The sequence below is a fragment of the Electrona antarctica genome (genome assembly GCF_951216825.1).
Source record: "Electrona antarctica genome assembly, chromosome: 13".
In the NCBI taxonomy this organism is placed as follows: domain Eukaryota; kingdom Metazoa; phylum Chordata; class Actinopteri; order Myctophiformes; family Myctophidae; genus Electrona; species Electrona antarctica.
In genome coordinates this window covers 44,336,989-44,350,108 of record NC_136794.1, presented here as the reverse complement: position 1 = coordinate 44,350,108, position 13,120 = coordinate 44,336,989, and the positions used below count along the sequence as shown (strand labels likewise).

Here is a 13,120-nt window from a genome sequence, read left to right as displayed (position 1 = left end):
CCCCCCCCCCCCCCAGAAGCAAAGATTTGAGGTAAAAACATTCGCCCGCTGGCCTAGTGGTCCAGGCGCATGCCACATAGGCTCTGGCCTGACAGCGCACCGCGTGTTCGAGTCCCGCTCATGACGACCTTTGCTGCATGTCTCTCCCCTTCTCTCTCTCTCCCTCGTTCCTGTCCATCTTCACTTGTAACTATCAATAAAGGCAAAAAGCAAAAAACAAATCTTTAAAAAAGAAAAACGTTCGCTCTGAAAGAATATATATATTGAAAGATTTGTGCCACATTTTCACGATTTTGTATTAATTGGCACCTAATTGCTTGGTGCCTTGCATGGTTTCCTCTGCCATCGGTGTGTGAATGAAATGAATGGGTGAATGTAATGCACAATCCATGTAAAGCGCCTTGGATAAAAGGGAAGGCGTTATAAATGCACCATTTACCATTTATAATTTTAATTCCAGGCTTTTACTTGTAACAGAGTACAGTATGCCTACATTGCAGTATTGATACTTTGACTGCACTTTCACAGGACTTGCGTCAGCTTATGATGCTCAACGGCTTCAAAAACGACACACCAAGGACAGAGCGCTTGAATTGTATGAACGTACGCTATGCATTATTGATAACACTAGAGCGGTGCCCGTTGGGCACTGGCCTGCTTGGAACGATGCAAGTTGGAAATGCATGCCCCACCCAGTTATTATGCCTGTGTCCCTTTTATGCCCGTATATGTAGTTCTTTGTCAGGCATGCCCAAATATGGAGTCTATACAGACGTCTATACATAGTCTATACAGACGAGCACAGTACAGAAAGTATAACAATAAATGTATAGTTGCACCGCTCAGTTCACACAGGTGTGATTCTTTTTTACATGCTTGGCTTGCTGTGTCACACAAAGCATCAAAAAGCAGTAGATATGCAAGCTCGAAAATGCTGCACAAAGCCACGCGCTTTGAGCTTGTAGATCTGCTACTTTTGACATTTCTTCTATTTGAAATCCTGAAAAGTAAAGGCCAATTAAATCATATATACTCCAGTTCTAGATTTCATTTTTAACCTATCAATAATCCCCCGGCGAAACAAATTCACTCTCACGGATCTCCCCCTTCGTCTGACGCCAAAACCACACCGATGATCATCTATAGGGGATAATTATGCTATTATTGGTAAATCCACTTTGGTTTAAAATAAATACAGGACAAGGTTTTTAATCTCATCTCGAATGTCAAGTACAGATAAAACATGGCGTAATGTTCTCTATTAGCGTACGGAACATGGCGAGGCTTGGCTCAGTGCTTTCTGATTCAACGCTTTCATTTCATCCTCACAAAACACGCTCGCTTTTCTTTGAGTCAAGGACTCACTAAAGCTTTGTATTAGGTCTCTAATTAGTTTTTTTAATCAAGGTTTTTTTTTCCAGAAAGAGTGCTCTTGTTGATGATTGCTTTTTTGTTGTTTTGGCCCTGCTGTTTGTGCCCTTTGTAGTAAGGGCAACAGGGCGTAGCACTTTGTGATTTGCAAATGTAAAGTGCGTTTTAAATTTAATTAATTATTAATATTTAGTACTGTTAGTCGCTTAATTGTGTGACTTGTGAGTCACCGTCTTTGTTTACTGTCTGGATTCTGTCTTATGTAAGGAAAACCTTGGCGCAGTGGCAGGAACATACAGTAAATCAATATGAGCTGTGGCCACGAATGCTTTGAGTACAACAGTAAATATGAATGCTTTGACGAGTACAACAGTAAATATGAACGCTTTGACGAGTACAACAGTAAATATGAACGCTTTGACGAGTACAACAGTAAATATGAACGCTTTGACGAGTACAACAGTAAATATGAATGTGAACAAGAAGGCACTGGAGCAGCTCAGACGATTTAGGCCCTTATTTTATTATGTAAACGTTTCGATGTGTCAATTACATCTTCGTCAGGTCAAATTAGTGACCTGACGAAGATGTAATTGACACATCGAAACGTTGTCACTTTTTACCTGCACCCTGACATAATAAAATAAGGGCCTAAATCGTCTGAGCTGCTCCAGTGGCTTCTTGTTCACATGTTATATGTCCTGCTCCTGAGATGCACCAGACTGGCCTGCTATAGGCTAGAGGCGCGGCTGGAACTCCCTTCTACAGTAAATATGAATGCTTTGACGAGTACAACAGTAAATATGAATGCTTTGACGAGTACAATGACGAGTACAACAGTAAATATGAATGCTTTGATGAGTACAACAGTAAATATGAATGCTTTGACGAGTACAACAGTAAATATGAATGCTTTGACGAGTACAACAGTAAATATGAATGCGTTGACGAGTACAACAGTAAATATGAATGCGTTGACGAGTACAACAGTAAATATCGACACATGCAGGTCGACACTATGGACCGCCACCACTGATATGCAGCCAACCATGCATGTCGATCATTCCTGCAGTGCTAACTCAAGCTGTGACACTCAGCATCGATCGTCAGGTTTTGTTAGTGAGTGGCAAAAACTGCCAACGGCTGTGCAGGCTTGTGTGCACCTTCAGTAAGCCGCAGCCCCACCAGGTTCTAGAGACTGACCTGTCTGGGACTGGGTGAAGAGCACCAGGTTCTAGACCGACCTGTCTGGGACTGGGTGAAGAGCACCAGGTTTTGGGGGCAACTGATAGGGTGGCCATAAAGTCCCCCATTTGCATGGGACACGGACAGTCCCTCATTTCCAAGACTTCACACGAATTGAGACTCTGGTCTGTCCGACATTGTGACTAGCATGCATCAGTGTTCAAATGCCCTAATCGTCATCATCATTTTTCGACCGCGGTCGAGATCATGGATTTCACAATGCCACGCCAGACTTCCCGGTCCTTCATCGCCATCCCCAGTTCCTGCTTACTGATGCATGCTTCCCTACTAGCGACGACATCAGGGAACGACAGTTGTCTACCTCTGGTTCTGCTTTGAGGCAGGACTCCAGAGAAGAAGGGAAGATATAACCTCATTGTCAGCTCTGTAGCAGTGGCCGGCAAACTGTGTTTCTGGATCGGACTAGTGAAGAAACACGGGGAAGGTTGCCGTATATTAGATGCCCTAATAGTTAGTCCCCTAATAGTTGGCTTTCTGTTGTAAAGCTCTCTCATTGTCTCTTTTCCTCCAAGATGTGTTTCTAAGCCCGTTATAATAACATGAGAAATATCCCCTATAGAGGGTATGCGTGTGACATCATCATCAAACCCGGAAGTTATGCAGGAATGTCTACTGAGTGGCAAAAAACTACTTTCTGGTCTTGACAACCCATACATCCAAACAGAAAAGTCTTATCTGATTGCATTAAACAACGTTAAACAATGTTAAACTCACTTTGCATGTTGCTTTGCCACTCGATTTGCCACTCGATGTGCCATTCACTTTAAGCATGCGCATACCCTCTATAGGCTACAGTACCAAGTCGGCCATACCACCCATGACCAACATTATGATATGATATGATATGATATATGATATGATATGATATGATATGATATGATATGATATAGTACTTTATTGTCAGTTCACACTGAAATGTGTCTTGCGACACAGCAGCCATGTACGCAGACACACATTAACATTATTTTTAAACAAAATGTGAGACCCCACAGTGGTTTAACCAATTTAGGCCCGACCACGAAATTAAAAAAAAATCTTCTAAATCCTCCAGTTTTCTGAAATAAATATTTTCACGATTTTTCAAAAATAGCAGACCAAGCTCGTCGCGCGCCACTCGGTGGCGCGCGACGAGCTTGTAGATCTGCTATTTTTCAATAGCTAAATTATAACATAATGTTTAAAACACCAAAAGGGGTTCCCGCCAAAATGGGTTAATAACAAAATGATAGACAATATTAGGCTGTGGTCGAAAATGACGTCAAGGCATTAAATAGCAACTTAACCCATGAAGCAATATTCTCGTAAATGACGTAAATTTGCTTCAGTCTGGCCACCCGCCATGCACGTAAATCAGTGAAATTACGTAAATTGATGTTTTATATACATGTTTTGATCCGATCGAGTCGATAGGCTACTCACGTTAGCATCGAGCGCGCCATCTTAGATTGCACGCGCATCTACGTGCGTTCAATAATATGCTGCTTTCAATCGCTTGTATCTCTACTTTGGTGCCCCAGATGGCGTTTCTGGTCAAAACAAGGTTTATTCCGCGGCCGATAGCCGGTGCTGTGAAGGTCGCGGGCAGGTTTTTTCTGCACTCCGCGAGAGATCAACATCTGGTCGAGACCACACACACACACACACACACAAACACCATTATGTCAACACAACATCCGGTCGAGACAACACACACACACACCATTATGTCAACAACATCCGGTTGCAGCGTTTCGGATAACCCCATCCCATCCCACACAAGCGATACTTCTGTCCTTCAAATGAACATGTCTGGAGCTGGTCACCGTACTGACTGACCTGTCTGGGACTGGGTAAAGGCACCAGGTTTTGGCCATGCCACGAGACATGGCCAAAGCATTTCCGGGGGTCCCCGGCCAAAAAGGTTGAGAACCCCTGATCTAGACGACCAATTTGGAAGAACCCTCCACTCATCAGCTGACTTCACCATCCATCCAATCAGCTTGGAAAAGGGAATGGAAGTCCAATGAGGTCCCAAACAAACACCTGGTGTCAGCAGAGGCGTAAATTAATTAATACTTACTTTTGCCTTCACTTTCCTATTTGTTATAAATATTAAGTATCACATTTGCTTGATTGCCTGCAGACAGATAATTGTGAAATCATGACACTGACTGACTGGACTGACAGAGAGACTGAAAGAGAGAGAGAGAGAGAGAGAAGTCGTCGGTCCATGCGTGACTAATTATTTAAACCGACCGCAGCTTAAATAGGTGAAAAATCAACTGCGACGGAACGGGCTGGGATGCGATTATTGTTTCTTAAAATGTAAAAAAAAAAACACTGCCTAGCGCGAGGCCTCGCATGCGCGAGGCCCTGTGCGGCGGCACCATTCGCACTACCCAAAAAGCGGCCCTGGGTGTCAGACCCCAACCAACAGGTCCCTGGCACCACCTTCCCAAGGAGACAGTGGTCTACGCTCAATAGGTTCAGGACTGGACATCATGGCCCCTGCTTGGCCAGCCTTCACAAATGGGGCAGTATAGACCAAGCCCACTGTGTGCGTGTGGTGGTGAGGAGCAAACTCTGGAGCACATCATTGAAGTTTGCCCTCTCCAAAGACTGGAAGGAGGATTAGTCACCCTCCATACAGCAGACCAGGAGGCAAATAAATAAACTGACCTGTCTGGGACTGGGTGAAGGCCACCAGGTTTTGGGCCCCCACGGCGGTCATGGTCAGCGGGTAGTCTCGGGGAACCTGCAGGGTCTCGCCCTTCTCTCCCGGGGCGCTCAGCGTGGACAGTGCCTTGCTCAAGGTGAACGTCACCTGCGGGACAAAAAATAAAAACACGGAACAGCGTTAAAAACCAAACGTTACATCATCGATCCTCTCACAATTGAACAAGCAAGTGATGGGGAAAAAAGTACTCAGATGTTTTACTTAATCCATTGAGACCTGGAACGCATCCATGTCACGTTAGCGTTTAACCACATTAACCATTAACCCATTTTGGGCGGGAACCCCTTTTGGTGTTTTAAACATTATGTTATAATTTAGCTATTGAAAAATAGCAGATCTACAAGCTCATAGCGCGCCAACGAGTGGCGCGCTATGAACTTGTAGGTCTGCTATTTTTGAAAAATCGTTAAAATGTGCCTCAAATCTTTCCGAAAATTGTCATGATTTAGAAAACTTTTTTTTTTAAATTTCGACGTCAGGCCTGAATGGGTTAAACCTAAAGCAGTGGTTTTCAAATTTCAACCTTTTCCAAGTCAAGCCTGAGGTGATTTTTAACCTGCATCACGGGTCTTGTCTGACTAATGACTATATCAGGGGTTCTCAACGTTTTTGCCCGGGGACCCCCGGAAATGCTTTGGCAATGTCTCGGGACCCCCGCCCCGCCCGACCCCCAATATAAATTGACTGCTACAATAACCTTAATAATAGAGAAAATACACCATAAATAAATACTGAAACCAGATATAATCATTATGGAAGGTGTATACTATGTGTACTATGTAAACTCTTCATTTCCATTTTCCAGCCATTCAGTTGCAAAAAAACCCTTTTTTTATATATATATATATATAATTTGGGGACCCCCCAAAATAATTTGGCGATCCCCCGAGGGGTCGCGACCCACGGGTTGAGAACCCCTGGACTATAGGACTGCCGGTATGTCTAACCAATGTATGCACCCCAAATGCTGAATGAATGAATGAATGAATGAAGGCCTTTGTAAGGGCCAAAAGGGTATCGATGTAAAGTGCTTTATGTAACCTTGGGGTGGTGCTGTTGTTTATATAAGCGTCAAGTTCACGGGTATGGGGAGGGAGGGTTGACCCGGAAGGGCAAATGGCTTTGATCGCAGGTACGTTACCACTTTCAAATGGTGTGGAGCGAAATGTTTGTCAGTTTCAGTCTGAAATATCCATTGTCTGTAATCTGTTCTTTTTTTTTTAAATATTTTTTATCCCACGATTTTGTAACCCATTTTTCACCTCTGTGTCAATTATCTAATGTGATCCTGGGCTCTACACACCCTCCGCCAACCTAGTCCCCATATATGGGGGACATGGGGAGAGCAACGGACTTGAACTCATGCTTCCTTCATGCCTTGTAATCTGTTCTAATTATGGTTGTGTGTGTGTGTGTGTGTGTGTGTGTGTGTGTGTGTGTGTGTGTGTGTGTGTGTGTGTGTGTGTGTGTGTGTGTGTGTGTGTGTGTGTGTGTGTTATTGGGGCTGACACACAGCAAACATGAAGAGCTGCCTGTGTATGTGTGTGTGTTATTGGAGCTGACACACAGCGAACATGAAGAGCTGCCTGTGTGTGTGTGTGTGTGTGTGTGTGTGTGTGTGTGTGTGTGTGTGTGTGTGTGTGTGTGTGTGTGTGTGTGTGTGTGTGTGTGTGTGTGTGTGTGTTATTGGGGCTGACACACAGCGAACATGAAGAGCTGCCTGTGTGTGTGTGTGTGTGTGTGTGTGTGTGTGTGTGTGTGTGTGTGTGTGTGTGTGTGTGTGTGTGTGTGTTATTGGAGCTGACACACAGCGAACATGAAGAGCTGCCTGTGTGTGTGTGTGTGTGTGTGTGTGTGTGTGTGTGTGTGTGTTATTGGAGCTGACACACAGCGAACATGAAGAGCTGCCTGTGTGTGTGTGTGTGTGTGTGTGTGTGTGTGTGTGTGTGTGTGTGTGTGTGTGTGTGTGTGTGTGTGTGTGTGTGTGTGTGTGTGTGTGTGTGTGTGTGTGTGTAGATCTGCTATTTTTTTCAACGGCTACAGTTTCAAATGATGGTTAAAAGCTGTAATGAGGCGACACCGATCTCAGGTCTGAAAGGGATATACACAGTGGTGGAAAAAGTACACAAAGTAAAAGTACCAATACTGCAATTTAGAACTACTTTGTTACAAGTAAAAGTACAGAATTGAAAATGCGTTGCGACGCATTGTGATCTTGTAGATCGGCTATTTTCAAATGGCCGAAATGTATAGGGTTGAAGTGGTTAATGTATGTTTTCTAATCAAAATTAAAATCGCCAAAGTAACTAAAGTTTTCAAATAATTGTAGTGGAGTAAAAGTACAAATTTTGACTCTGAGTTGTACTGTAGTGGAGTAGAAGTAAAAGTACTGGAAATTGGAAATACTCAAGTAAAGTACAAATACCTCAGAATTGTACTTAAGTACAGTACTTAAGTAAAAGTACTTCGTTACTGTCCACCACTGGATATACATATAAAGAACTGAAATGACACAACTTTGTAAACATGTTTCCATGGAAACAAGAATCTGGCACAAAGGACCAAATATAAAGCCTGCTAAGTGATGTGGAGAATTATTATCTCTGCTGCCAGTCACAGTGAGAAGGTGCTCTTCAATGTTTTAACCCGTTTTGGGCGGGAACCCCTTTTGGTATTTTAAACATTGTTATAATTTAGCTATTGAAAAATAGCAGATCTACAAGCTCATAGCGCCCCACCGAGTGGCGCGCTACGAGCTTGTAGGTCTGCTATTTTTGAAAAATCGTGAAAATGTGTCGCAAATTTGGAATATATATCTTTTCAGAGCCAACATTTTTAACTCAAATCTTTGCTTTTGAGGGGTTCCTGGAACAACATATTTTCAGATGGGGGTTGATGGCCGAATACATATAATGTCTGGGGTCCTTGACGGAGAAAAAAAAGGCACCACTGATACAGAAACATGGGTATTTCAGAAAACTGTCAGAATATATATTTTTTTATTTCGACGTCAGGCCTAAATGGGTTAAAATGCTTTTATCACACGTCAATCACCGTCGTGTATTATGGCCCAGTAAGTAGGCAGCAAACTTATGCTGCCTACAGTGTCAAGGACCCCCACATTGACAGGTATTAAGCCATTTTGGGCAGGAACGTGTTTTGGTGTTTCGACAAGCATTGTGTTGTACTTTAGCTATTGAAAAATAGCAGATCTACAAGATCATAGCACGGCAAGTGCCACGCTACGAGCTTGTAGATCTGCTATTTTCTGAAAAATCGTGAAAATGTTGCGCAAATCTTTGAATATATTCTTTCACAATGAACGTTTTAACTCATACCTTTGGGGGGTTCTGGGGGGTCCCTGGAACAACATATTTTCAGATGGGGGTCTGCGGCCAAATACAGATAAATCTGGGGGTCCTTGACATGGAAAAGGTTGAGCACCGCTGACATAGAAACATAGGGTTTTTCAGAACGGATAGGATTTAGAAGACATTTGTAGAATCTGGTCTCAGATTGAAATGGGTTAACCCTTCAAGGACCACCGGCTGAGAACCACTGTTCTGTGGTGATCCATTGCGCTCTTTCTGATCCAGGCCTTCATACAGTACATAATATCATTTGTAGGTTTACAGTGCCACCTAGTGGTGAAAGTGTTCCATGGGTTTATCATCCCAAATCAAGTCCATGTCTGATTTTGATTTAGATTGACATGATTTTCTCATGCCAATAAAGCTCCTTTGAATTGAATTGAGAACACTTCTTATATTTATATGCATTAGATTAACGTTAGACAACATGATGTAACACTCACCTCTGTTCTCCCCTGTTTCCTGAGAAGAAAATAAGAAATGACATTACATTTCCACCATAACCACACATTGAAATGAATGCCTTTCTTTCTTTCTTTCTTGCATGACAGATCATTGCAGTGCAGCAGCTTGTCAAAATATTTTTTTTTGTCACAGACATACGGAATGAGGACACAAATATTACCAGAAACACATAAAGAGCTAGTCCTGAATGACCATAACAGGTCTGTAACTCTCCGGTTATTTGGTTACAATTTACAATTCCATTTGAAAGCTACACTCTCAGAGCTATAAGGGGGTCCTTGGCAAATAAAACATTACTTTGAGAACCACTAACACAGAACTAGTAGTAGTTGCACCTCTAATGTGCCATAGTGTACTGTGGTTCCAGAAGGAGTCAACAGAATGCTTACTTTATGTTAAATACTATAATAGTGTACTGTGGTTCCAGAAGGAGTCAACAGAATGCTTACTTTATGTTAAATACTATAATAGTGTACTGTGGTTCCAGAAGGAGTCAACAGAATGCTTACTTTATGTTAAATACTATATGTTGAGTGTATTGTGGAGTCAGCAGAATGAGTACTTTATGTTAAATACTATATGTTGAGTGTATTGTGGAGTCAACAGAATGAGTACTTTATGTTAAATACTATATGTTGAGTGTATTGTGGAGTCAGCAGAATGAGTACTTTATGTTAAATACTATGAGTGTACTGTGGTTCTAGAAAGAGTCAACAGAATGAGTACTTTATGTTAAATACTAAAGAGTCAACAGAATGCTTACTTTATATTAAATACTAAAGAGTCAACAGAATGCTTACTTTATGTTAAATACTAAAGAGTCAACAGAATGAGTACTTTATGTTAAATACTAAAGAGTCAACAGAATGCTTACTTTATATTAAATACTAAAGAGTCAACAGAATGCTTACTTTATATTAAATACTAAAGAGTCAACAGAATGCTTACTTTATGTTAAATACTAAAGAGTCAACAGAATGCTTACTTTATGTTAAATACTAAAGAGTCAACAGAATGCTTACTTTATATTAAATACTAAAGAGTCAACAGAATGCTTACTTTATGTTAAATACTAAAGAGTCAACAGAATGCTTACTTTATGTTAAATACTATATGGAGTGTACCGTGGTTCTAGAGTCAACAGAATGCTTACTTTATGTTAAATACTATCTGGAGTGTACCGTGGTTCTAGAGTCAACAGAATGCTTACTTTATGTTAAATACTAAAGAGTCAACAGAATGCTTACTTTCCGATGTTCATCTTGCCCACTTCTCTCTCTGCAGATCTGCTCCACTGCTGGGAGAGATACTTGGGAACCTGACGAAGGAAAACAAAATGAAAATACATCACTCAGGGTCACTGCATCTCCTGTCACAGTGTACCTCTGGACCAGTGTACCGCTGGTCTGGACTAGCCTGGGCAGCATTCCTTTTCGGGTTTTTGATCCTGTCGGGAGCGGATGATATCGCTACGTCATGTTGTAGTATTGTTTTGTAGTCAACAATCTATCCGGAACTTCCTTTTCCCTCAAACCGATTTTTCCCAATAAAAGCTACAGGCTACGAGAGCTTTTATAGTTATTCTTCCGATTTGAGGGAAAAAGGAATTTCCGATTGATTTTGCCTGCCTGATGACTACAAAACAATACTACAACATGACGTAACGATATCATCCTGATGACTACAAAACAATACTACAATCATCATACAGCACTTTTGGAACAGAGACCAGGCTTTGTTTCCTCCGAGGTGGAAAGCCTGGTGATGCGAGGTTAGGTCTGGACCATCACAAAGCACATGCTAATGCATCACATTGACCATTAGATCTGTGTCACCTATAGCTTTTAACCACTTACAACTTCACCGAGCAGATTTGAAAAATCGTGAAAACGTGCACATTTTTTGGAACATGTATTCTTTCACAGCGAACATTTTTAATTCAAATCTTTGCTTCTCTAGGCCAAGCTTGAATTATCCTCTTTCAATCTGCCGAGCTTTTGTTTCATTAAAATCCACCGTAGACATGTTATGACTTTCTGTCAAGAAATTATGTGCAGGTGATTATTTTTCTAAGTACTTGTCGTAAGTCACTGAATTTGCAGCAGCGCGACCCGTTAACAAAAACGAGTGCTTCCAAAACAAGAATCACCTGCACAGAATTTCTTGACAGAAAGTATAGCTCATAACATGTCTACGGTGGATGTTTATGTGTGTGTGTGTGTGTGTGTGTGTGTGTGTGTGTGTGTGTGTGTGTGTGTGTGTGTGTGTGTGTGTGTGTGTGTGTGCAGAAATTATTTGTGCAGTTTCTGTGTTCGGGAAGTGAATGTGATATTGTTTCTTTATGTTTTTGGTGTCTCATATCATAGATTAATAATTCCGGAAGGGATGGGTCTTCATGACAAGACACAAAAATAAAAATCCATTCATCCATTAATTAATTAATTCATTAATTAATTAATTAATTCATGCATTCATTCAGTCTTCTCAGTAAAGGCAGTAAACCTTTGAAACTCCTTGCCTACGGTTCTAAAACTAGAGACGGACGGTAATGTGTTCTACAGAAGACTCAAACTATGGTTGGAATCAAATCAACTGTGCTCACATGTAGCCTATTCTGAAATGAAATGAAATGAAATGAAATGAAATGATTACTATATTTACCCAGGGTATCTGGGCTAAGCTCAAGAACTTGTTTCCAGCCAGGCCCTGCTCATAGAACATTTCATCGCCTTGTTCAAGGGCACTTCAGCGGTGGTAATTTTAACGTGTCGGACCGCTGATTCGAACTGGCGACCTTCCGGTATCAAGACCGCTCCGCAATCCGTTCGGCCACCGCTGCCACTGACACACAACTTGGTTGTCCAGTTTGACCCACCAGTTTTGGAGATAAACAGGCTTGAAAGGTTCACTTGAGTTCTGTGGACTCTAACATTACACCTAGCTACATGTTTAAGCATTTATTTCATATTTAGGCTACATGTCCTAGTCTTGCCACCATGACTGTCTCTGTATCAAAAAGAGTCACATTAATAAAAAAACATGAACATTAATTCATTGCATTAGTCACACACTAACCTTCACCAGCCAGCCAGACCACACACACACACACACACACACACATACACACACACACACACAGACTAACCTTCACCAGCCAGACTCCTGTGCTCTGTTTGATGCCACTCAGATCAACCTCCTGATCCTTGACCTTGATGTTGTTGTTGTTGTTCTTGGACATTATAATAATAATTATTATTATTATTCACGTTAAACCACTTTAATTCTCCACACTTTGTTTAATTGTTAAACACTCCTCTCTCTCTCTGCACCGTGCAACTCTCTCTGCAGGAAGGTAACAAGGTTACACGAACTCTGGTGACCTGGACAATTCTACCCCCACCTGTTCAGAACTCACAGCTGCGACTAATTAACCCATGTGGTTTGTCAACCGGTGGTCCGGGGACCAGCATGTGGTCCCTGAGGAGGGTTCCAGGTGGTCCCCATCATTAGCCTGGCTAATAAGCCAGCTAAAATGATGGAGAGTTGGTAACCAAATGGACCCGAATTATTTAACTCTTGAGAGTTAAATAGTAAATACCTCTCATTTTGCGCTCTCAAGAGACGGACTTGAAATACCGGTAGCCTAAACATTGATTTGGGATGATAACTCACTTTCACCACTAGTTGTCACTGTAAACCTACAAATGACTGTAGTGTAGCCTATGTATGTAGGCCCTAAACAGAGAAGACACACACGCACGCACACACACACACGCACACGCATGCACACGCGCATGCACGCGCGCGCACACACACACACACACCTATAATGGATCATTCACCACAGAACAAGTGGTTCCCAAGCAGTGGTCCGGGGACCACCAATGGTCCTTGAGGAGGAGCTTCCTTCCTTTCAGCCAGGTGGTGCTAG

General features: G+C 42.1%; 1 protein-coding gene across 1 annotated transcript in view; it reads right to left on the bottom strand.

Annotated features, from left to right (window-relative positions):
* Positions 1-12,566, bottom strand: part of LOC306935842 (general transcription factor IIF subunit 2-like) — a 105,387-nt gene extending 92,821 nt beyond the window's left edge. The window contains exons 1-4 of the mRNA XM_079519105.1: positions 12,335-12,566; positions 10,437-10,507; positions 9,168-9,186; positions 5,296-5,440 (exon numbers count right to left, since the gene is read on the bottom strand). Coding sequence (XP_079375231.1) covers positions 5,296-5,440; positions 9,168-9,186; positions 10,437-10,507; positions 12,335-12,427 — 328 coding nt within the window. The 5' untranslated portion in view covers positions 12,428-12,566. The remainder of the gene's footprint in view (positions 1-5,295; positions 5,441-9,167; positions 9,187-10,436; positions 10,508-12,334) is intronic.
* Between the last annotated feature and the right edge of the window lie 554 nt (positions 12,567-13,120).